We start from the raw sequence: 23709 nt of genomic DNA on the forward strand, positions 1-23709 counted from the left end.
AGATATTAGGAAGGAACTTGACATTGTTAGCATTCAAGAACGTGTCCGCAGAGCAAATCTACGGTGGTATGGTCACTTAAATAGAATGGATGAGGAAAAGTTAGAAAACCAGGTATTTGATACCTAAATGGCAGGAGAGAGAGAGACCCAGAGGAAGACCAAGGTTTAGGTGGATTGATTCAGTCAGAAGTCTCTTAGAAACCCAAAATGTTAGATATGACAATGGAGTGCTCACAAGTAATATACTGATTTGGAGGAAACTGGTGATAGGAGATTAATATTAATGTAAACTTAATCATGTGGTGTTGTCATTATAACCTGAAAACAACTTAGGGTCACATATCAGAAAATTGATGATGGATCTGACAGCTGGGTTAGAAATAAAACACTTGACTTTAATATGGCAATATCATATTAAAAATGAGGATATTAAGAAAGAACTTGACATTGGTGGCTAAGGAATATGTTTGCAGAGAGTAAATCTCAAGTTGTAGTCATTTAAACAGTGACTGGAAGAATGGGAGAGGAAAGATTAGCAAAACAAGTGTATTATGCCAAGATAGCAGAAAAATGATCTAGAGGAAGACCAAGATCCAGGTGGATAGATACAGTAAAAAATGCCTTAGAGACAGAAATATAAGATCTGATAATATTGGAGTCTTGACAGAAAACAGATTAATTTTGAAGGAAATTGTTGATTGGAAGTCAGTAATGATGTAACTTTTCATGCAGTACTATCAAATATGCTATACATCCCCTTAAGGTACATGTCAGGAATTTGATGATGATGTGTTTAAATAACTTGCTCACATTTAATAATGTTAATCGAGTAGTCAGACAAGGAGAAGCAATACATCACAATACATTTGATGTTTGCTCAGGCTTTGACAGGATACAGCATGAAAAACTTATAAAAGTTAGCTTGGATAAAAGGACTGCTGACTGATAGATATCAAGAAGTGGTATATGGGGGGTTGTGTGCCTGCAAGATTTAAGGTGACTAGTGATATACCCCAGAGATCAGTCCTTGGTCTATGTTATTCAATCTTCATATTAACTGATATTTGTAATAAACAATATTTAGAAGGATTTGACAGGAGACATATGGCTATTTGCTGATGATGCAAAGATATGTAGGGTAATTCGGGAATGCAATACTTGCATCTGGACTCAATTATTTGAATAGGATGGAATTATAGGCATGTGAAAAAAAAAATCAGTTCATCAGTGTGGCATGATGAAATATCAAATGGCATATTATATTGGTAGGATTATGCTAGAAGAAACTGATCAAGTCAGAGACCTCGAAGTGTTAGTAGATAGGAAGTTTAAGTTCAGGGATATATAGCAGAGATTGCAAATAGAACTTAGAGGATAATTGCAATGCAGAAACAAACATTGACATGTAAGGATAAGGAAGTCATCTTGCCTCTTTACAAGGCTTTGATATGACCTCACCTGGACTACTGTATGCAGATCTGATCTCCGTTTCTGAGGTGATGCAAATACAGTGGAGAGGATGCAAAGGAGATTGGTGACAATGATATCAGAACTATGGAATGCTGATTAGGAGGCCAGACTGAGAATTTGTGGACAAAAAAAAAAAAAAAAAAAAAAAAAAAAAAAAAAAAAAAAAACAGTAAGTGGGGGGGGGGGGGAGGTGATATGCTACCAGAGACAAACTTTTAAAATGGTGACACAGGATACCAGTGGATAGAACTGTTCATTTTATCGAATGTGGGGAGTGGAAGAAACAGTATCCATGAAAGATAAGAATGAATGTACTCAAGAAAAGGATGAAAGTGGATTTTTCACACACAGAACTGTGCACTGGCTTGCTTTTGGAGGAGGTGAATGCAGGAAGTATAAATGAATTCAAGTGTGTGGTGTGAGTAATATGTGAGCTTCCTCAATGTTTCCCTGACTTCCTGAAGATTGCTGTTATAATAATAAGAAGAAAAGTCAAAAATACAATTCTAAACATTTCACAAAAGGAAAAAAAAATCAGTGTTTAAAAGCAGAGATCATATTAGGTAAAAAAAAAAAAAAAAATCACAAGATAAAATAATAGATCAGGTGACACAGTTTAATTGTGTAAAGTTACTTGTTTATATTTCTGAGGAAAAAATAAATAAATTGCAGAACATATGTGGAACAATTAAAAGGATGCTAAATTAAAAAAAAAAAAAATAGACAAGACAAGAAGCCAAACTTAAATTTTATAAAGTAATGGCCTCCTCTCTCTTATACGATTCAGAAATATGGAACTAAACTGTTAACAAGCAAGATAAAAAAATATGCAGGTAACAGAAATGACGTTTATAAGAACAATTAAAAGATGAACAAAATTAGAAGAAAGAAATGGAAAGAACATTTATATAGGAAGAAAAAACATTAGCTACCAAAAAAGTAAATAAATACAGACCAAAGGGAAAAAGAAAGAGAGATGAAGACCAGCTACAAGAAGACCAGTAAAGCTGTACAAGCAAATGTTTAATCTTTGTTGAGAAGACAAACATTTTATTAAACATTTTATAAAATAAACATTTTATTTTATTAATGTGCAACATAAAGCTTAGTGGAAATTGAGCTGCCCCTGTATACAACTTAACCCATAAAGATAAGCATTAATTTTTATTTGCTAATTTAATTTTTTTAGAAAGAATACATAAAAAAACATACCTATATTTCTGAATAGTAAAAAAGACTGCATATTTTTTTCTTTTCTTTATGTTGAGCCTATACACGAGAGGTTGGTTAATCTACCTATAGCACGTTAGTATCATGTATGGGTAGTGGGTTGGGAAAGGAGAAACTTCTTTACACTTGATTTAAAAGCTTGTATATTGTATTTCTTGGGAAACACATCAGACTGTTCCATAATGCAGCAGTAGCAGGGATGAAGGAGGAGGATAAGAAATTTGTTCTGTGGGTTTCAAGGTGCACTGTGAAGGGATATTGGACAGCTACATGTGTTCCAATGGACTTAGTACTAAGTGGGGGATTTATTGATGCTATTTCAGATGAATATTTGCCATGGAAATATTTATAGAATACATATAAATACAGAAACCAAGAGCTTGTTCAAATGGGAGGAGTGAGTTGGTAAGAGATGAATTATTAATCAATTTAACTGCTCCCCTCTGTATCGAGTCAAGCATTTTGAGGGAGCTCCTAAGGACACCCACTCCAAATGTCAGAGCAGTATTAAATAGTTGGGCAGATTTGTATAAAGTTAACAGCTGTTCAGAGATGAAGTGATGTCTTGAGCCAAAACCAGCCTTTTGTAGAAGCAAATGCCTTCCAACTTTTCTGCCCAAATCAGAGAAATCTCAGCCTGGTTATAAAGTCACAAAGTCAAATGAAATTAATGCTAGCAATATGTAAGCCATTTGGAAGCACATTCTTCCACATTGTGCACATGATTTTAGAGGCTTTTCAAATGAATCTAAGTTAATTAAATCTCATTCTGAGAAATTCAGTGATTCTGCCCTGCTAAATTTAGATGCATATTCTTCAGGTAGATCCTGAAGAATATGAAGAAAATTTAATCACTGACAAGCTCAAAGAGATCTCACAAAAACAATTTGAAAATATTTTTTTAATACAATCGAAGTTTTACCATTATACCTAACTTCTTGCTTGCCAGTTTCATGGAGTGCACATGCTCACCGAGAAGTTTCATGTGTGATTGACAGCTGACAAGAACAGTGTTCCGTATCAGAGTAACGGGGAGAAAACAAGACAGCATTTGGGAGGAAATAAGAACACAGGCTGGCAGATATTTAGATTCGGAGGAACAGTTAAGAAGTTTATGTGACAGTTGGAGGAAAATTAATAGTAGATTCCGAAAAGGGAATCGTAGAGTTATGAAATTTTAAAGATTTAAGACTGTCAATAAGTGTTAGTGAATAAAAGAAGAAATTGCTATTTACGTTCTAATGGAATGTTTGAGGAAACGCTAATTAGTAGATTCCAAAAAGGAAATCATAGAACTGTGCGTTTTTTTAAAGTGAGTTAAGACTGTCAATAAGCATTAGTGAATAAAAGAAGAAATTGCTATTTACATTCTAAAGGAATGTTCGAGAAAACACTGATTAGGAAGAATTAATGTGTGCTACATGCTATGATATGACAGGATCCTTTCTCATCATATGCTATGATGAGAAAGGATCCTGTGAAAATGAAGAATAAAGTCATATATCTTCAGAAAAGGGCCTTGACAGAGAAAGAAACTGGCTATGAACATTTTGTCATTTTGAAAACAAAGTGTTTAGTCTAGTCTTAAGTGTAAGTTTATTTTTGAAAAGGCCTTGGATCCAATTAAATTTGTAGTTAGTTATGTAATATTTTTTGAAGTGTGTGTGTGTATTGTTTTTGTTTTATTAAATGTGTTTATTTTGTATTTTGGTTATGATTCAATGATTTTTTGGATAATGATTTTCTGAAAGAAATAGTAAAAAAGAGGTCATTGCCTCAATCGGAGTGAACCCTTGTGCAATAAATATATAGGTATACTTGGAAATAGAAAAAAAATAATTGTTGAACAGAGATCATCTCTATGACAGGATTAATATTAAAAAATAATTAAAAATCCTATATTTAAACAATGGCACAGCCAGTAGGATTAATATTATGATAACATCCTCTATATAAAAATCACTAATTATTACACCATCATATCTTTCCTCTTCTCAAAAAAATTGTTTCTATTTTCACCTCACAAAAGTATTCTCTGCCCACCCTTAATAATAATACATATAAAAAAACCTGGGCTGGGTTTTTAGAAAAGATTCACATACCCCTTGCCTCACCAATAATTCTACCACATTGCTCTATCCCCACCTTTTCCGAAATCTCCTTTCAATCATACTCCCGACAAACAGCAGATGAATGCATATTGCCACACGCCAGGATGCTGCTGAATAAGAAAACAGCCAGCAACATCCTACAAAGGTATGTCCGAATCTTCCTCTTATATTCTTCATATTTATCTATGTAACACTTTAGTAATGTCCTAAAACTGAGTAAAAAGCTAATGATGTTATATAAAGGGGCAGCACTCCTAAACAAAAATATGCTAAATAGCCATAAATTTATTATAAAAACAGACCTCATGTTTTGTCTTGGTTGCATCCCAGTAACGCTGTTGATAATAACTTCTTAGAGTTGCTAATGCATTCTGCAGTGATGCTCTCAGTTCTGCCTGACCTATATTAGGATTCTAGATAAAAAGTAAATCATATGCATGAAGATATTTACTCAGTCCTTTAATGTATACATATATAAACAATTAATTTATCATATATATATATGTATATACAGGGTGTTCGGGATAAATTTGACAGTTTCGTAAGGAAAAAGAAAATCTTCTTTGTATCTATTAAATTTAATGAATTGACAAAAAAACATTACAGGCAGAGTTAATTACAATACTATCAACAAGATTTACTCAAAATAACCACCATTAGCATCGATCACAGCTTCAATTCTGCTTCGGAACCTCGAACAAGCTGATGCTACAGTCTCCCTGGGAAGGGCCGCAAAAACTGTTTTAATTTTATCCATTAACTGGGCTTTTGTATTACTGGAAGTGCGATTGGTGTCTTTTTCAACTGCGCCCCATACAAAATAATCCATGGGGTTAAGGTCTGGGGAGTTTGGAGGCCAAACATTTGGACTGGTGAAGTCGTAGAAATTTTCAGACAACCATTTTTGACTTTTCCCAGAGGTGTGGCAAGGGGCCGAATCCTGCTGCCATACATACGGCCTACCATTGGCTACCCTTGTTATCCAGGGCTTGACTACAGTTAGCAACTCCACGAACAAAGCCCGAATTCCAATGCCAGGGTTCTTCAACACCTGTTCCTGCAGATTTGCGAGGAATTCTGCTGTACGAATGCAATCAGATCGTCTGCTAGGGATCTTTCTTCTTGCTACATCCTCGTAGTCACCATTCCAAGTCTCTAGTTCATGCCTGATTGTTTTTACTGTATTCAGGGAGCATTGGGCAGCAGTCGTAATATCCTTATTTTGATGGCGGGCACGAATCATCATGATACAAGTTATTCTCTTCCATGATTCAGGTGGGTTCCAGCTATCCATCCTTTCTGACATCTTGTATATGAATGAAGAAGGGTCCAAACTTTTAAATGAAGAGAAGTGTGTGTTAATACATGTAACTTACGGAAAAATATAATTAATTATAAATATGTCAAATTTATCCCGAACACCCTGTATATAGGAACACCCTGGTCATATGACACGTTACGTTCCAGATCATTGCCATATAGCAAATTTCATAGCAAAGAAAATATATGCTTCGTCCGCCTTCCTGCCACACACTTATAGTTGCAATGGTTTAATAACATTTGTAAGAAGTCATATAATGTGTGTGTAAATGTAAATAAAGCATTTATTTATGTCAGATATATAAACAAAAAATTTCAAATAATTTTCACTATTGAAAAAGTTCTTGTAGATAAGCTTATACATTGATCAGATATACTTCTAATTTTTTACGAAATTACAACATGAAGTAAATTATAAATTATAAAACTCTCAGGGGACCCTGTAAACCCCTAGAGAGCACGTCCCCTGGGTGGCAGATAGGAGAGCCCACCATGTGTGTGTGTGTACATGCGCGAGCGTTTGTGTATATACATATATATGGTGGGGGTAGCCGAATATACTGAATAAGGACTCGTGGACCAACAGGGCCATCATCTTGATTGTAAGGGAAGCGGCACTCCCATGGACCCCTAGCTGGATCTATCCTCACCTTCTCCTACCTTGAGGAAGACCCACTTACTTTAATCTTTCCTATAAGGCCTTGTCAGCCAACTCTTCTTATTTTATGACCCTTATGCTATTAGAGTACTCGAGGACCATGGGGTCTTTTCATTTCTGGCCTTACAACTATGCCCTCTCTATAAACCTTACTATATTTCTTCTATAATCTACTCTTTTCCCTTCAATATACCCTATTCCTCCTATGGGTTTAAATTCGGAAGAAGGCTAGTTCAGAAGCCTTAAGGTAGCAGCCCTACCACTGAAGTATTCCATCGTTAGGCTAGTCCCCTGACATGGAGAACATAATCCTACTTGTAAGCTGACAGAAAAAGATAATCGGATTGAATCTATGGGAAATGACCCTGGAATGGAAAAAGTAAAACGAAAATGGAAACGACAAAATATAATACACATAGCAAACTGGAATGTAAGAGGAATAGCATATAAAGAAATAGAATTAGACCAGTTATTAAATGAAAGAAATTTTAAAATAGCAGTAATCACTGAAACAAAAAAGAAATTAAAAGGAACTATGAGAACTGAAAATTTTAATGTGATATACAGTGGAGTCGACAGAGACCAAAGAGCACAAGCAGGAGTCATGATTTGGATTCATAACTCCCTTTCAAAACAGTTAAAACATTATAAATTATGGAATGAAAGAATAATAGAAGCTAGAATAAAAATAGATAGAGGCTATTTAACAATAATTGGTTTATATGCCCCAGAAAAAGGAAGAGAACAGGATAATATTGATTTTTATAATCAGCTACAAAACATATATAATAAAATAAATAAAAATGATTATATAATTTTAGCAGGAGACTTAAATGCAAGAATTGGAAACACGAAAATTAATAATAATATAGGAATACATGGAGAACACACTCTAAACAGAAATGGTAAAAAATTGATTGACTTTGTAGTTTATAATAACCTAAAAATAATGAATTCCTTCTATAAACATATAGACATACATAAATATACTTGGGCAGCAAGAGGATGGAAATCAATATTAGATTACTTCATATTAAATGAAAAGACATCAAAATTTTCACTAGATGTTAGAGCTCACAGAGGATGTGAAATAATCAGTGACCACTTCCTTGTTAAAATAAAATTAAGATTACCACCTAAATGGCTACAAGTAACAAGAACAGAAAGAAAAATTGAAACATTTGCTTATAAAACTAGACTATTGAATGACACAAATGTACAATGGCTATATGAACAAAGAATTAACCAATATCTAGATAAAATAAAACAAAATGAAGAAAAAGAAATAGAATGGCTTAATATAAAAACGATACTAAATGCAGCAGCAAATGAAAGCTTAGGAAAGGCCAAAAAATTCAATAAAAGAAAAAAACTGAAGATCTGGGATGATACAATCAAAGAAATAATCAAAAAGAAAAAAGAAGCCTATCACAAATGGTTAAGCAGTAAAAGATTAGAAGATGAAATAGAATATAAAAGAATAAGAGCTATAGCTAAAAGAGAAGTGAGAAAAACACACAGAAAATCATGGAATAAATTTATTTCTAATTTAGAACATGATTTATATAAAATAAGACCCAATGTATATAAGATTTTGAAATGCTTTACCAAAGAAAACATAAAATTAAACACTGAATTGAAATTAGAAGAATTTCTAAATTACTACACAGAATTGTGGACAGACAAATATTTTAAAAAAGACAACTGGCAAACAAGTAACGAAAATTAAAAGGAAATAACTGAAGAAGAATTAGAAATCAGCCTGAAAGAAACAAGAAACGGAAAATCACCTGGAGAAGATAAGCTAGGTTCAGAACTATATAAATACACAGGAACAAGATTCTCAAAAGACTCATTATTTTTAAATGAAATTTATTCAACTGGTATCCCCCCAATAGAATGGAAAAAAGCAATTGTGATTCCTATCTTTAAGAAAGCTAATAGAGATGACCCTAAAAACTATAGAGGTATCAGTATACTAAATTCCTATTACAAAATATATAGCAGAATCTTAAATAACAAACTAATGAAATATTCCGAAAACTTTATTCTAGAAGTACAGAATGGATTTGGAAAAGGACGATCATGTATAGACCCAGCCTTTTGCCTAAAATTAATAATAGAGAAAAGAAGAGAATATAATTTAGAAAAACACATATTGCATTTATTGACTTTGAAAAAGCATTTGACAAAGTTAAAAGAAACATATTATTTAACATATTAAAAGAAAGGCAAATACCAAATAATATCCTAAAAGCTATCACAAGTATATATGAAAATAATCAAATACAAATAAGATTAAATTACGAGCTATCATATACAAGAGAGATAAACCAAGGGGTCCGACAGGGATGTCCCCTCTCAGCAACTCTTTTTAATATCTACTTAAATGAAATAATAATAAAATGGAGTAAAAATTTATCAAGGAATTAAACTTTCACCTACAGTTAACTTAAACACTCTCCTCTTTGCGACGACCAAATAATAATTACAAATTCTGAAGATAACTTACAGAAAGCTATTTTAAATCTAAATGAGATATCCAACGATTATGGTATGATAATATCAACGGAAAAATCAAAAACTATGGCCTTTAAAGGACAAGATCCAGCAAGAACTAAAATAGTAATAGATAACAAGATCTTAGAACAGGTGAATTCATTTAACTACCTAGGATGTATGATCACATATGAAAATGAAAAAGATATAAACGAAAAAATTGCAAAATATTTAAAAATAACAGGTGTAGTTAACTCTATATTTAAACCAAACCTAGTTCAAAAACCAGGGCTAAAAGTATACAATACATTAGCCCTACCAGTCTTAATGTATGGAAGCGAAATCTGGACAATAAAACAAAAAGACAAACAAAGATTAACAACAGCAGAAATGAAGTTTATGAGAAAAACTGAAAAGTATACCCTATTTGATCACAAAAGAAACGAAGATATTATGAAAGAATTAAACCAAGAACCAGTAATAGAAAAAATTAAAAAATATAAACATAAATGGATGGAACACATTCAAAGAATGAAAACAGAAAGATTACCAAAACAAGCCTTAAAGTACAAGCCATTAGGAAAAAGAAAACCAGGACGTCCTCTTAAACGATAACTTCTAAGGCTGGAACAGGCCATGCTAGGCCTAAATCCTTGATACGTATGATGATGATGATAAATTATAAAAACCATAAATCACTGTATATTTCTGCATTGTTACACTGCAATATTCAGGGATCGCAAAACAATATGTGCAGGCAGGCACTCACACACTAAGCATATGAGGCTGAAGAAAGGCAAATGAAGTTGATCATAGATTCCTAAAAGATGCCCCCTAGTAGACTAAACTGGATTGTCTTGGCCATTTGGCTGATGATATTAGAATGTATGCTTTCCAAATTTGGGGCAATCTCATGCACCCAAATTTGTTGAGTTTAAGGAAAGTCTGATTCAAGGAATCATTTTTCATGCTTATACTTGCTGTGGTGTGATAAAGTGATCTTCTTCCCGGTGTGTGTCCACTGGACACCCGGTAGACGTCCAATGCATGGTTAGCAAGTCCTGAGTGGCTTTAATGGTGAACCAGATGTTCAGATTCCAAACAGAATGCCAGAAAACTCGAACTACTCCCAAAACATCCTAGATCTGTTCCTCTCCAACAACCTTCCAAATACACAATGAATGTAGGGAGTCATTATTATTATTATGTACTTACTATTATTATTATTATTATGTATTATGTACTTACCAGCTACACCAACGCCATCTATCGCCGACCACTACTAGTATTTCCAAAGACAATCAAAAACATCCATGCCCACGGCGGGATTCGAACCCGCAGCCTTTTGACTGGAGAGCAAATACGCTAACCAGTCATCATCATCAACTTCATCAAATTCCTGATATGTACCCTTCACGGGGTGTACAGGATATGATAGTACTACATGAAAAACTTACACTATTGTAAAAATAATCATAATTAAAATTCTGAATATTTTTACGAATTGTAAAATGTTTATTAGTTTTGTTTTCATAACACGCATTGTCGGCACTTGCGATGTGCCCGTTATGGAAATTGTTTTGTCAAAAGTGATATGTAAAGAAGTGAAAAAATCGATGTACTTACCAGATTTGATATTTGTATTACTTACAAGAATTTCATTGTAATTTAAAATTATCAAAGTTGTGTTTTATGAAGACATTCTCTTGTTGCTAACGGAGACAACGTGCCAGCCATTACACCTAGTTTCTCGCTTGCCATTTTCAAGGAGTGCGCATGCTCGCCGAGAAGTTGGACGTGCGATTGACAGCTGACAAGAAAAGCGTTCGGTATCTGAGTAACGGCTGTAAACAAGATAGCGTTCGGAAGGAATTTAGAACACAGGACGGCAGATATTTAGATTCAGAGGAACTTAAGTTTTATTGTGACAGTCGGAGGAAAATTAATAATATATTCCGAAAAAGGAATCGTGGAACTATTAAGTTTTAATGTGGATAAATAAAATGGAAATATTGCTATAGGCGTTTTAAAAGGAATATTGGAGGAAACGCTAATTGGAAGATTTATAGAATTCCGAAAAAGGGAATCATAGAACTGTATTGGAAGAGTTAAGACTGTCAATATGCATTTAGTGAATAAAAGAAGAATTTGCTATATTTACGTTCAAAACGAAGTTTCGAGAAAATTCTGATTAGGAAGTTTCATCTGTATTAAGGACGCTGGATCTGACTATTATTTCTACTGAAGAAAAGAGACAGAATTAAGTTCGGAAGAATTAATGTGTGCTACATGAGTGACGAAAAAGGATCCTGTGAAAATGAAGAATCTGGCTATGAACATTTTGTCATTGTGAAAACAAAGTGTTTAGTTAAGTGTAAGTTTATTTTTAAAAGGCCTCGGATCCAATTAATTTTTGTAGTTAGTTATGTAATATTTGTTTGAAGTGTATATATATATATTGTTTTTGTTATATTAAATGTGTTTATTTTGTATTTTGGTCTTGAGTCAGTGATTTATTTGGATTCTGAAAGAGTTAAGGTCATTGCACCAATTGGAGTGAACCCTTGTGCATATAAAAATATATAGGTACACTCGGAAATAAATTAAAAATACTTGTTAGAAACGGAGATCATCTTTATAGTAGGATTAATATTATGATAATATCTATGAATATCACCTATATTAAATAAATACCAATTATTAACAATGGCGCAGTCGACGACAAGATTGGTTGTGACTTAACTTTATTTTAGAATCCAGAAAGTAAATCTCGACTCAAGTAAAATGGCTACAGGAGATAGCAATTTTAGTTGTGAAGTTTCTTCAATTAAAGATGAAGAATTTTTTAGGTTAATTAATTCAACTTTAGTAATACCTTCTTTCTCAGGTGATAGTAGTGAAAGTGTAGAAACATTTTTCAGAGATGCAGAAAAAATTGGAGATTTGAGAAAATGGTTAGATTTTCATTTGTTGATTATATTTTGCAGTAAATTATTGGGCAAAGCCAAAACATTCTTAAACACATCTCCTTTACTAAAAGACACTGACAGTTTATGCAACTTTTAAAAGTTTGCTAATATCAGAATTTTCAAGTGTAAGAGAATTAGGGCCTAACATTTGGAAAATTCATCAGTGCATTCAAGGTAATAGGGAGTCTGTTTCAGATTATTATCACAGACTTTGGAGAATTGCTCATGAATTTAATGTTTCATCTGAAGAGAAATCCTCTTTGGAATGGTTGCTGTTTGATCAATTTAGACTTGGCCTTAAAGATAATTTGAAAGAAACAGCATACAAAAAAAAGGTTAAAAATCTTGAACAGTGTTTTGAAATTGTTAAGGATAGGGAAGAGAGACTTGGAGATATATTTCATTCTGAAAATAATAAGCAAAATTCTTTTCAGTATAATCAAACTCATTCTTCTGGTTGCAGATAAAGTGAGAGAAGGAAAGTTTCATAAATTAAAAGATGCTAATAAAAAGAAACAGTCTAAGGAAACTTCTGTGAATTTCACTGAAGATATTCCAGAATCTGACTTCAAGGCAATTACAAGATTTGGGAAATTAGAGGAACTGAAAACATTTCTTAGTGAAGAAATAGAAAGACAACAGAGACCAATAGTACAAGGACAGGAATTTCTGTTTAAAATGAGATCTGATTTGACAATATCCAAGAATCTTACAGATAATCAAACTTTATATCTTGTAAATCTAATGGTATTGACAGGAATAAAGCATCTCATAGGAGATATGTTCCAAAATGCTTTAGATGCAATAAACCGGGTCATTTTGCTAACGACTGTTATGTTAGAGATAAATCTTGTTTTCAAAATAAGAAATCAGAGAATAAAGAAAAATCTGGAAATAGTTATTATTCCAATATCATACTGACAAGGACAGAAATGTCAAACTATTCACTAGACATGGGTAAAGCTAAAGACAGCTCCAACCCTAAAAGAGAGTTTGATGTAGCATTAGCTCCTTATGCTAATGGAGGTAATCCTTTGACAGTTCTACAAGGATTTATTGAAGATGTGCCTTGTGAAATCTTACTTGACACAGGTGCACATATTTCACTCATTTCTTATAGCTTGTTTAACAAAATTAAATCTCTAATTCCAAATGATATTTCAGTTTTAAGCTATCCAATTAAAGGGAATATTTGAATCAGAAATTTCAGCTGATAAAAACATTCATAAAAATCAATGTTTTTATTTCAATCAGCTGATTGAAATAAAAACATTGATTTTTTTTATCAGCTGATAAAAAAATCAATGTTTTTATTTCAATTCCTTGTTTTCCATTGAAAGTTTGTCATCCATTAATAGTTCTTCCAGAATCCTCAAATCCAAATGTACAAGTAATATTTGGAATTGATTTTCTGAAACATCATGGTTTTGCATGTAATTTTGTTGATAATACAGTGTCCTTGTGTGGGACTAGAATGCTGTTTGGACAGGAAATCAAGTGACAATGGAAAAATTAGAGCAGTCTCCAGAAGTTTTTCAAGACACTGATGATAATGATCACGTTTTTGATATTGAGACTCTAAAAAATAAGGAACCTAGTTCACAAATTTGGGAAAAGGATAAGATTGTCCAAGCTCAGAAAGATGATCCCATACTCAAAACTATCTATGAAGCAGTATTGAAGGGTGAAACTCAACTGGATACATTTTTAAACCTGGAAAACTTATATATTGATAAAGATGGGTTACTCTTATCTAGACAAATGGAAGATTGAAAGTGAAAATATTGGCACCAACTCAAATGATTCCTTGGATTATGTACACTTTCCGTGATTCAGACTTGGCAGGACACCAAGGATTTTCTAGAATTTGGGAAAGAATAAAGGATTATGAAGACATACTCACATATGTCAAATCATGCCATAAGTGCCAAATAAGATCCCCTTTCAGAGGAAAAGCTCCATTATAACCATTTCCAATTCCAACTAGACCTTTTCAGGCTGTTGTTATTGATGTGGTAGGTCCACTGCCAATTACTAAAAAAGGCAATAGGTATATTCTAGTAGTCACAGACATGCTAACTAGATTTCATGAAGCAGTGTCAATGACGGATCAAACTGCAAAGACTATTGCAAGAAAGTTTTTGAATATGATTATTTGTGGATATGGAACTCCTCAGACCTTACTTTGAGATCAAGGAGCAAATTTCACATCTGAACAGTTATGTAAATTACTCAACGTTAGGAAGATTTTTACAACACCTTACCACCCGCAGTGTAATGGTATGTGTGAAAGGCTGAATAGAAATATAAAGCAAATACTTTCCAATCTGGCAAACGTTAAAATGAATGATTGGGACACATATATTTTTCAAGCATTATTTGCATGTAGATCTGCTTTTCATTCTGCTATCAAAGAAAAACCATCTTTTGCTTTATATGGCTTTGATCCAATTTTTCCTAATGAACTTGTTTCAGTCATTCCTAATACAGGATATAATGACATAAATGAGTATCTGGGGACAGTTGTTGATAAATTTTCCACTACTCACAGATTAGTAGGCAAAATAAGTAGATTTAGTGCTCAGAAAACTAGGCAGTATATAAATCGTTTTAATAAGTATAAGTCATTTGCACCAGGTGATTTAGTATTGTTAGATGATAAATCTAGTATAAAAAGAGTTGGGAAATTAGGAAGGAAAGCTTTAGGTCCATATAGAATTTTAGACAAATTTTCTCCTGTGAATTTTAGGATTCAAGATATCAAAATCCTAGTAAAATTTTAAGTGTACACTCTGATAGGTTAAAAAGGTACTTTTTAGGGAGCAGAAATTTAGTTACATTAGGAGACAATATGAATAAAATATTGAAAGATGAGCATACTTTTCCTAGTACTAATTGTGCATCTCATTCACAATCAAATAGTAAGAAAGGGAATAGTTTTAAAGCTCATAATTCAAATACACAGCAAAGGAGAAAATTTAATTTGGGTAAAACAAAACCTAATGCAGAAAATTTTAGAAATCCCAGGGTACATAATTCAGACAATGTACAATGTAAGAGTGATGATGATCAAACTGACTCTAACATTGATGAAATAGTAGCAGAATATCATAGGTTAGTTAATTTGGAGTTAAGCTAGAGGAATGTGAAAATACCTCTATTTTAGTTAATAAGGATAAAGAATCTCAGAAACCTGTAGAATTTGATTCTGATAGTGATGATTCTGCAGATTTAGGGCATAATTCAAATAGTTTAAATGAAATATTTGAAAAAATAGAAATGAGGTTTGTAATTATAGTAAATTGAAAGAAGAAAATTCCGAATTATCTCTAGCATCAGATGATTCTGAGAGTGTAAATAATGATCAGCAAGAATCACGTTATTTTTTAAGATCTAGGAATAAGCATTGAAATTTTTGTTTAGATATAGGTTAAATATTTAAAACTTTTTTTAAAAAAAATTTTTCAGAGAAAGATGAAACTGATGTAAAAATAATCATAATTAAAATTATGAATATTTTTATGAATTGTAAAATGTTTATTAGTTTTGTTTTCATAACACGCATTGGCGGCACTTGCGATGTGCCCGTTATGGAAATTGTTTTGTCAAAAGTGATATGTAAAGAAGTGAAAAAATCGATGTACTTACCAGATTTGATATTTGTATTACTTACAAGAATTTCATTGTAATTTAAAATTATCAAGTTGTGTTTTATGAAGACATTCTCTTGTTGCTAACGGAGACAACGTGCCAGCCATTACACCTAGTTTCTCGCTTGCCATTTTCAAGGAGTGCGCATGCTCGCCGAGAAGTTGGACGTGCGATTGACAGCTGACAAGAAAAGCGTTCGGTATCTGAGTAACGGCTGTAAACAAGATAGCGTTCGGAAGGAATTTAGAACACAGGACGGCAGATATTTAGATTCAGAGGAACTTAAGTTTTATTGTGACAGTCGGAGGAAAATTAATAATATATTCCGAAAAAGGAATCGTGGAACTATTAAGTTTTAATGTGGATAAATAAAATGGAAATATTGCTATAGGCGTTTTAAAAGGAATATTGGAGGAAACGCTAATTGGAAGATTTATAGAATTCCGAAAAAGGGAATCGTAGAACTGTATTGGAAGAGTTAAGACTGTCAATATGCATTTAGTGAATAAAAGAAGAATTTGCTATATTTACGTTCAAAACGAAGTTTCGAGAAAATTCTGATTAGGAAGTTTCATCTGTATTAAGGACGCCGGATCTGACTATTATTTCTACTGAAGAAAAGAGACAGAATTAAGTTCGGAAGAATTAATGTGTGCTACATGAGTGACGAAAAAGGATCCTGTGAAAATGAAGAATAGAGTCATATATATCTTCGGAAAAGGGCCGTGACGGAGAAAGAAACTGGCTATGAACATTTTGTCATTGTGAAAACAAAGTGTTTAGTTAAGTGTAAGTTTATTTTTAAAAGGCCTCGGATCCAATTAATTATTGTAGTTAGTTATGTAATATTTGTTTGAAGTGTATATATATATTGTTTTTGTTATATTAAATGTGTTTATTTTGTATTTTGGTCTTGAGTCAGTGATTTATTTGGATTCTGAAAGAGTTAAGGTCATTGCACCAATTGGAGTGAACCCTTGTGCATATAAAAATATATAGGTACACTCGGAAATAAATTAAAAATAATTGTTAGAAACGGAGATCATCTTTATAGTAGGATTAATATTATGATAATATCTATGAATATCACCTATATTAAATAAACACCAATTATTAACACTATCACTAAATTCCTGTCTACAATTTTTCTCCAAATCAATCTGTTAGCCTGTCAAGACACCAACATTATCAGATCTTATGTTTGTACACTTTTTATTGTATCAATCTGCCTATATTTTGGTCTTCCTCTGAGTCTTTTTCCTGCCAACCTGGCAGAGAACACTCGTTTTGCAAATCTTTCCTCTCCCATTCTATTTATGTGACTGTACTACCTGAGATTAGTCTGCTAACACATTCCTGGATACTAAATGTCAAGTTCTTTCCTAATATCCTCGTTTTTAACATGATATTGCCACTGATGCCACCTGTTCATGCTTTTCAGGACTCTCATATCAGTGGTTTCTAGTCTTTGGTCATGTGTTTCATTTCTAACAGCTCTCAGATTCATAAGTTAAAATTGGTTTGAACAATGTCTGTCTTGTATACAGCTAATTTAGTATTTTGACTAATTTCTCTCTTATTCCATATAAATTTATTCTGTTCACTTCCTACCATACCGGCTTTGTTGATTCTGTTATTTCCATATTTAATTTACCATCTTCACTAAAAATCGTGCCTAAGTAGCCGAAATGTTTTACTTGTTCCACAAGTTCTCCATTCACAACACAGTTGACATTTTCAATGATTCTGCCTATTTTCATTGTCTTTTTATTCCTAACCTTCATACCATATCTATTACAACAGTTATTCAATTTAGTCAGGAAATCTTGCAGACTTGTAGCAGATTTATTTAGAAGTATAACATCATCTGCATAGTGTAAAGAGTTGAGATTAACATCTTCAATTTTGATATCCAGTTTAATACCACTTTCTTTCTGAATGTGATCCATATAGATAATAAATAACAGAGGTGATAATGTACATTCTTGTCTGACACTGGGTTTAACATAAAACTATCTTCCTGTACTTTAATTCTAACTGCTGACTTACAACTCAAATAAAGACTAAGCATTGCTTGATATAATGCCCCACTGACACCATATAACTGTAGCGTTTCGAATAGCTTCTCTCATGGCACATTGTCATATGCCTTTTCCAGATCTACATAATTTAAATACAGATCTCTGTTATATTCCCATAATTTCTCAACTATTTGTCATAGATCCTGACAGCCTCTCTATTTGACCTGAATCTAGCTTGTTCTTCACCAAGCTACCCTTCCACAATCCTTCTCAACCATTTCTCAAGTATACCTGCATAAATCTTACCAGGAATACTCAGTAGGGAAATATCTCTGTAATTCTCACATTCAGTTTTATTTCCCTTTTTATATATGGGTACTATGAGAGCTCTACACCAATCATCTGGAACTCGTCCCTCTGTCCAGGCCTTCTGAATTATGCAGTGCAGCCACTGTAAGACTTTTATACCTCCATACTTGAGCATTTCTGGTCTAATATCATCTACCCCCCCCCCCCCCACTATATTTCCACATTTCATTCATTTGATGGCCTTTTCTACTTCAAGTATAGATATGTATTCCTGATTGCTTGCCTTTTTCGTGTTTTTTCCTACTGTGCTGTCACTGATTGTTTCATATAGCAATTTTTCAAAGTATTTACTCCATACTTTAAGAATATCTTTTTCTCACCAATATCAGTTTTCATATCACCTTTATCATCCCTAATTTCTTTTACAGCACTCTTTCCTCCATTTCTGAACTTCTTCAACAACGTCCAGAATATTTTGCCACCTTCTTGATATTTATTTTCTATGTTCTTACCATGACTTTTATTTAGCTAGTTTTACACAGTGTCTAGCTTTCTTACTTTTGTCTCTGTATTCTCTAAGAGCAGAAGCTGACTTATTTGCCAGGAATTTTTGATATACTTTCTTCTTTTCCTTCACTGCCTCTTTAATTTCTTGTGTCCACCATGGAGTTCTGATTTTTCTATCCTTGCAGACAACCTTACCACATGCCTCTGGTGAATCAATTAGTGTTTTCTTCAGGGCTTGCCACTGAATCTCCAAGGTTTGGTTCCTGATCTAAAACTCTTCATTTTTTCTTGAATAATATTTGTGTATTTTAGTCTACAGTTCATATATGAGAGCTGCTCAACTTTTATTCACTTTAAAACTTTCTTACATGTTCTTCTTTTCAATATGAAATTCAATTTTATCCTGCTCAAGACTAAATGGTGATCACTTCCAATTTCAAATCTCTGTACACTCTGGTGTCCTGCACCAGGGAGAAAACATCACTATCAACAATAACAAATTATCTTTGCTCTTTTCTCTAAAGTTTCCCAAAATATTTTTGTATGTCTGACAATCATTTCCTACTCTGCTATTTAGATCCCCAACAAGGACCAACTTTTCCTTTTTCATTGTATCAGTTACTTTCTCTAAAGCATCAAAAAATTCTTCCACTTTTACCTTAGTAGAACCTTCTGCTGGACCATAGGAACAAATAATTTTCATTGTCCAGTTCCCCATTCTGATATTTGCCCAGATCACTGTACTTGATGTTGCTTGCCATTCAAGAAGCGTCAGATTTTGTGTTCAATATTATAGCTACATCTTCTTTCCCCTGATTGTCATTGCCTGAATATAACAGTTTGTATTTATTGCTCAGAAAAATCTCACCAGATTTTGTCTTTTTTGTTTCAGTCACCCCTATTATGTCGATCTGGTACTTATCCAATTCCTCAGCTAGCTCTATTTCTTTGCCATTTAGGCTTCTTATGTTGATAGTACCAATGTTGAACTCTGATGATGTTGAGTTGGATGTATTTCATGATTTGTTCCAGTAGCTGACTTTTCAATGCCCTGGCAAACAGCGAAATGTCAACTACGTGGACCTTGTTCAGCTGGGCTGCGCCCTAGCCAGCATGAAAATCTGTCATGTTGTACCATCATTTTATATTTTGGTTTAAGCCAATAAGAATACAATTTGGTTGGGTAAATCTCAAATTGCCATCCAATCTTTATTCATTCAGTATCCAGGTAGATATCTAACAGGGCACACCACGAGAAGGTGAGGATTGGTCATGTAGTGAGTCCTTCTAGGTAATTCTGACCACAATCTAGGTCATCTCCTACCCGCCCCCCCCACATAAGAATGCTTACTCAGCCACTCATATACAAGAGTAGTTTAAGATTATAACAGTGCCAAGTGGGACAGCTTCCGTGACCTCTATGCCTCATTTCCATGGTTGGACTATTGCTATATTATGGCCTTCAAATCCAAACATATGCACCAATCTTACAACTAAAGTAATCCACACCGGCATAGAAACATCCCCCCCCCCCATCACTACTGTGAACTGCCATTTCCTAACTAAACCCTGGGTCCCCAAAAGATTTGCCAAGGCTGTGCATACAAAAAACCAAACATACCACAACTGGCTCAAATCAAGAACTCCATCCTCCTTTAGAGCTTATACTCAAGCCTGAAATAGATGCAAAAAAAGAATCAATGCTTCCAAAACAGAGTTCAAAAGAGCAAAAAGCAGGAAACTAGCAGCCTGTTCCCCCCCCCCCCCCCCATCATATCCAGATGGCTCCATTGCATCACCAACAGAAAAAGCCAATCTCCTGGCTTCTCACTTTGCTTCCAATGCATGCATAACTGACAATGGTAAATGCTCAACATATACAATGCCCCTATATCTTTTTTTGCTAGAAAGAGATCAGAAAAATAGTGTCCAAATTATACACAAAAAAAGTTTCTTGGCCCTGATGGCATTCCTAGAGTTGTGCACCAGAACAGACTCCTATCCTAAGTCACCTGTATATACTCTCTTAGTCCACTGGTATCTATCCCACTACCTGAAAATTGGTCTATATTCAACCCATTCCCAAGAAGGGCGACAAGTCACTGCCATCCAATTCTCGCTCACCTCAGTCCTGTCTAGAGTAATTGAAACCACCTAATAAACAACTGCCTGTATGGATTCTGTCACTGCTGATCAACAGATCTGCTCACACGTGTTACCCATCTGTGGACAAATGCCATGGAGAAGTTTGGCGAATCTCAAGTGGTTGCACTTGATATCTAAATCTTTTGACCAGGTCTAGCACAAAGGCTTACTAGGCAAACTACCATCAATTGGTCTGTCCCAGGATGTCTGTAGTTGGACTGCCAGCTTTCTGTCTAGACGTACACTATGTGTGTGATGGTGGTGGTGGATGGCTCCTTAACTTCCCACTATTCAACTAATGCTGGGGTTCTACAAGGTTCTGTCCTCTCACCAAACCTCTTCCTGCTGTATATCAATGGCCTACTTCAGTTGACCTCCAACCCAATACACAGTTTTGCAGCTGACATCACATTGCACTCCTCCCCTTTCATTTAATAAACCTCACTCTACACAACTCACCTCAACCTACAGAATACCAACCACTCAATTCTCCAAGCCATCCTCCAGTGGTGTTCAGAAAACCTTATCAACTTCAATGCTAATAAAACCCAGTTCTGTCTTATCTCTCATAAAAAAGAATCATCTTCTCTCAGTATTATTTTTGACAACACCCAAATTTCCAGACAATTTGAGATTTATCTTTTTGGAATTAGTCTGACATCAAGCCTCTCCCGGCATGAATACATCACATCCATTGCATCCTCAGCTTCTAAAAAATTAGGATTTCTCTTTCGCTCAAGACATTACCTCATCACTGAACAGCTGTTAACTTTATACAAATTGGAATTCTGCCCAACTATTGAATACTGCTCTCACATATGGGAGTACTGCTCTCCCTTAAAATGCTTGACTCAATAACAGAGGAGAGCAATTAGACTTATTAATGACCAATCTCTTACCAATTCACTCCTCTCACTTTCACAGAGTGAAAGTGAGAGGAGTGAATCGGTAAGATTTTTTCATCCCACAAGCAGGAAAACCGACCCTGTGAATACACATGAATACAGCCAGGAATACTTAGAGGCATAGGGGTGACCATCCTATCCTCGTACTTCGGTTACGAAATCCAAGCATGCTTGGAAGGTTGGGCCTTAAAGGCTTGTTAAAGCCATTGGGATATGATAGGATATATTTGGGGGGAGGGACACTGCAGCAAGTACAAGTATGAAAGATTATTCCTTGAATCAACTCTGAAATAATTCCCAAAAGTCAACAAATTTGGGTGCATGAGACTGCCCCAAATTTGGGAAGCATACATCCTAAGACTGTCAGCCCAGTGGCCAAGATAACCCAATTTAGCCTACTAGCAGACACCTTTTGGGAATCGAGGACCGACTTCAGTTGCCTTCCTTCAGCCTCATTTGCTTAGTGTGAGTGCCTGCATGCACTATCATTGATTTGTGATCCCTGAAGTTGGCAATGTAACACTGTCGAAATGTAGGTGGTTATTAATTAAAGTTCTTATAATTAATAATTTAGTTTACATTGTTATTTCCTAAAAAATTAGAAGAAACTGTTGGCATGTTCTCTTAAGACAAGTTCTGAATAACTTGTCTTAAAGGAACATGCCAACCAGTTCGGCATCAATCTGCACCATTAAAATTTTTCCATTTCTGCAATAAGACTGTCAAGTTTACAGATAACTGTAGTATTAATTAGCATAGCACTTTTTGTTTCACTAAGAACTTTATCTTTGTTTTAAACAACTGTAACAACAATAATGCGAGATAAGTTTAGCCTGCAGCCTATCTCAGTATTTGATACACCATTGTCAATGAAGTTAATAATTTTAATCTTAGTATATAATGTATCTAACAGGTTTATGTGTTTAGTTTTTCACTGGAAACAACAGCACCCTTACTTTGAAGTTTATCTGCTATTATTCACAACAATAAAATAAAATAATAGTTATAAACTGTTAATAATTCACAGTGAAAGAGCAAACACAAAGAGATGTACTGAGCAACAACGTCATAAAAACTGCATATTGGCTGATACACAGGAGAATCGTGTCACTAAAATCATCATATGAGCAAATGCAGCATCGTATAAATGGGCATGAGTCATATGTCTTATAAACGGATCATTGTAAAGCAAAGCATTATAAAGCAGGGTATCACATATATTAATCTTGTATATGTGTATGATAAGCATGTTTAACCATTCAAGTGACCTTATGGATGAAATACATCAAATAATTTGTTTGATGTATTTCTTAATAAACAGTTCTTAATGTTTGCAATATTTAATATAACAAAACTTAGTGATACAGTATTCATAGCTGCAGAAACAAACATGCAAAGGTATAATATATTATACACATTTCCTAAGAATGTGTGAATGAGTATGTTTGAATTAGAGATTGTAGAACCAAAGTACATTAACATATGGGAGAAAGAAGTTTAAAAAGCAAAAGAGAGAGAGAGAGATAACCTACTGATGCTTCTATTTTCTCTTTTTTTTTTTTTGGAGGTTGTAGTCCTCATGGAACATTATATGACGGAAGTAAGAAAAACTATACCATGGGGGAAGAGAGAGAGAGAGAGAGATGAAATGAAAGAGAAGCTGTCTAGGTGATGGACTGCAAATGGATGTTACTAGCAACTACTTTCATTTTTATAGATTGTAAGAAATGATTTCATTAGAACAATAGAAGAAGCATAAACAAAAACTGAACACCTGTCAGAAAGTGGGTGAAATGATACTGCAGAGAGAAGTGATCAATTAATCACAATACATTATTCTGGATAGCATCAAGAATTTTAAGATTTTTAGTGTACTACCCAAATGTAACAATGGGTATTTTTAGCATTGACAGT

General features: G+C 33.9%; 1 protein-coding gene across 1 annotated transcript in view; it reads right to left on the minus strand.

Moving 5' to 3' along the window:
• The window catches only part of LOC150105775 (uncharacterized), a 625951-nt gene that overhangs the window by 34109 nt on the left and 568133 nt on the right, over positions 1–23709 (minus strand). Inside the window, exon 26 of the mRNA XM_090394343.1 lies at positions 5114–5224. Coding sequence (XP_090250469.1) covers positions 5114–5224 — 111 coding nt within the window. The remainder of the gene's footprint in view (positions 1–5113; positions 5225–23709) is intronic.

This window comes from Typopeltis vanoorti, chromosome 6, assembly GCF_054136105.1.
Source record: "Typopeltis vanoorti isolate ZY-2024b chromosome 6, IOZ_Tvanoo_1.0, whole genome shotgun sequence".
Lineage (NCBI taxonomy): Eukaryota > Metazoa > Arthropoda > Arachnida > Uropygi > Thelyphonidae > Typopeltis > Typopeltis vanoorti.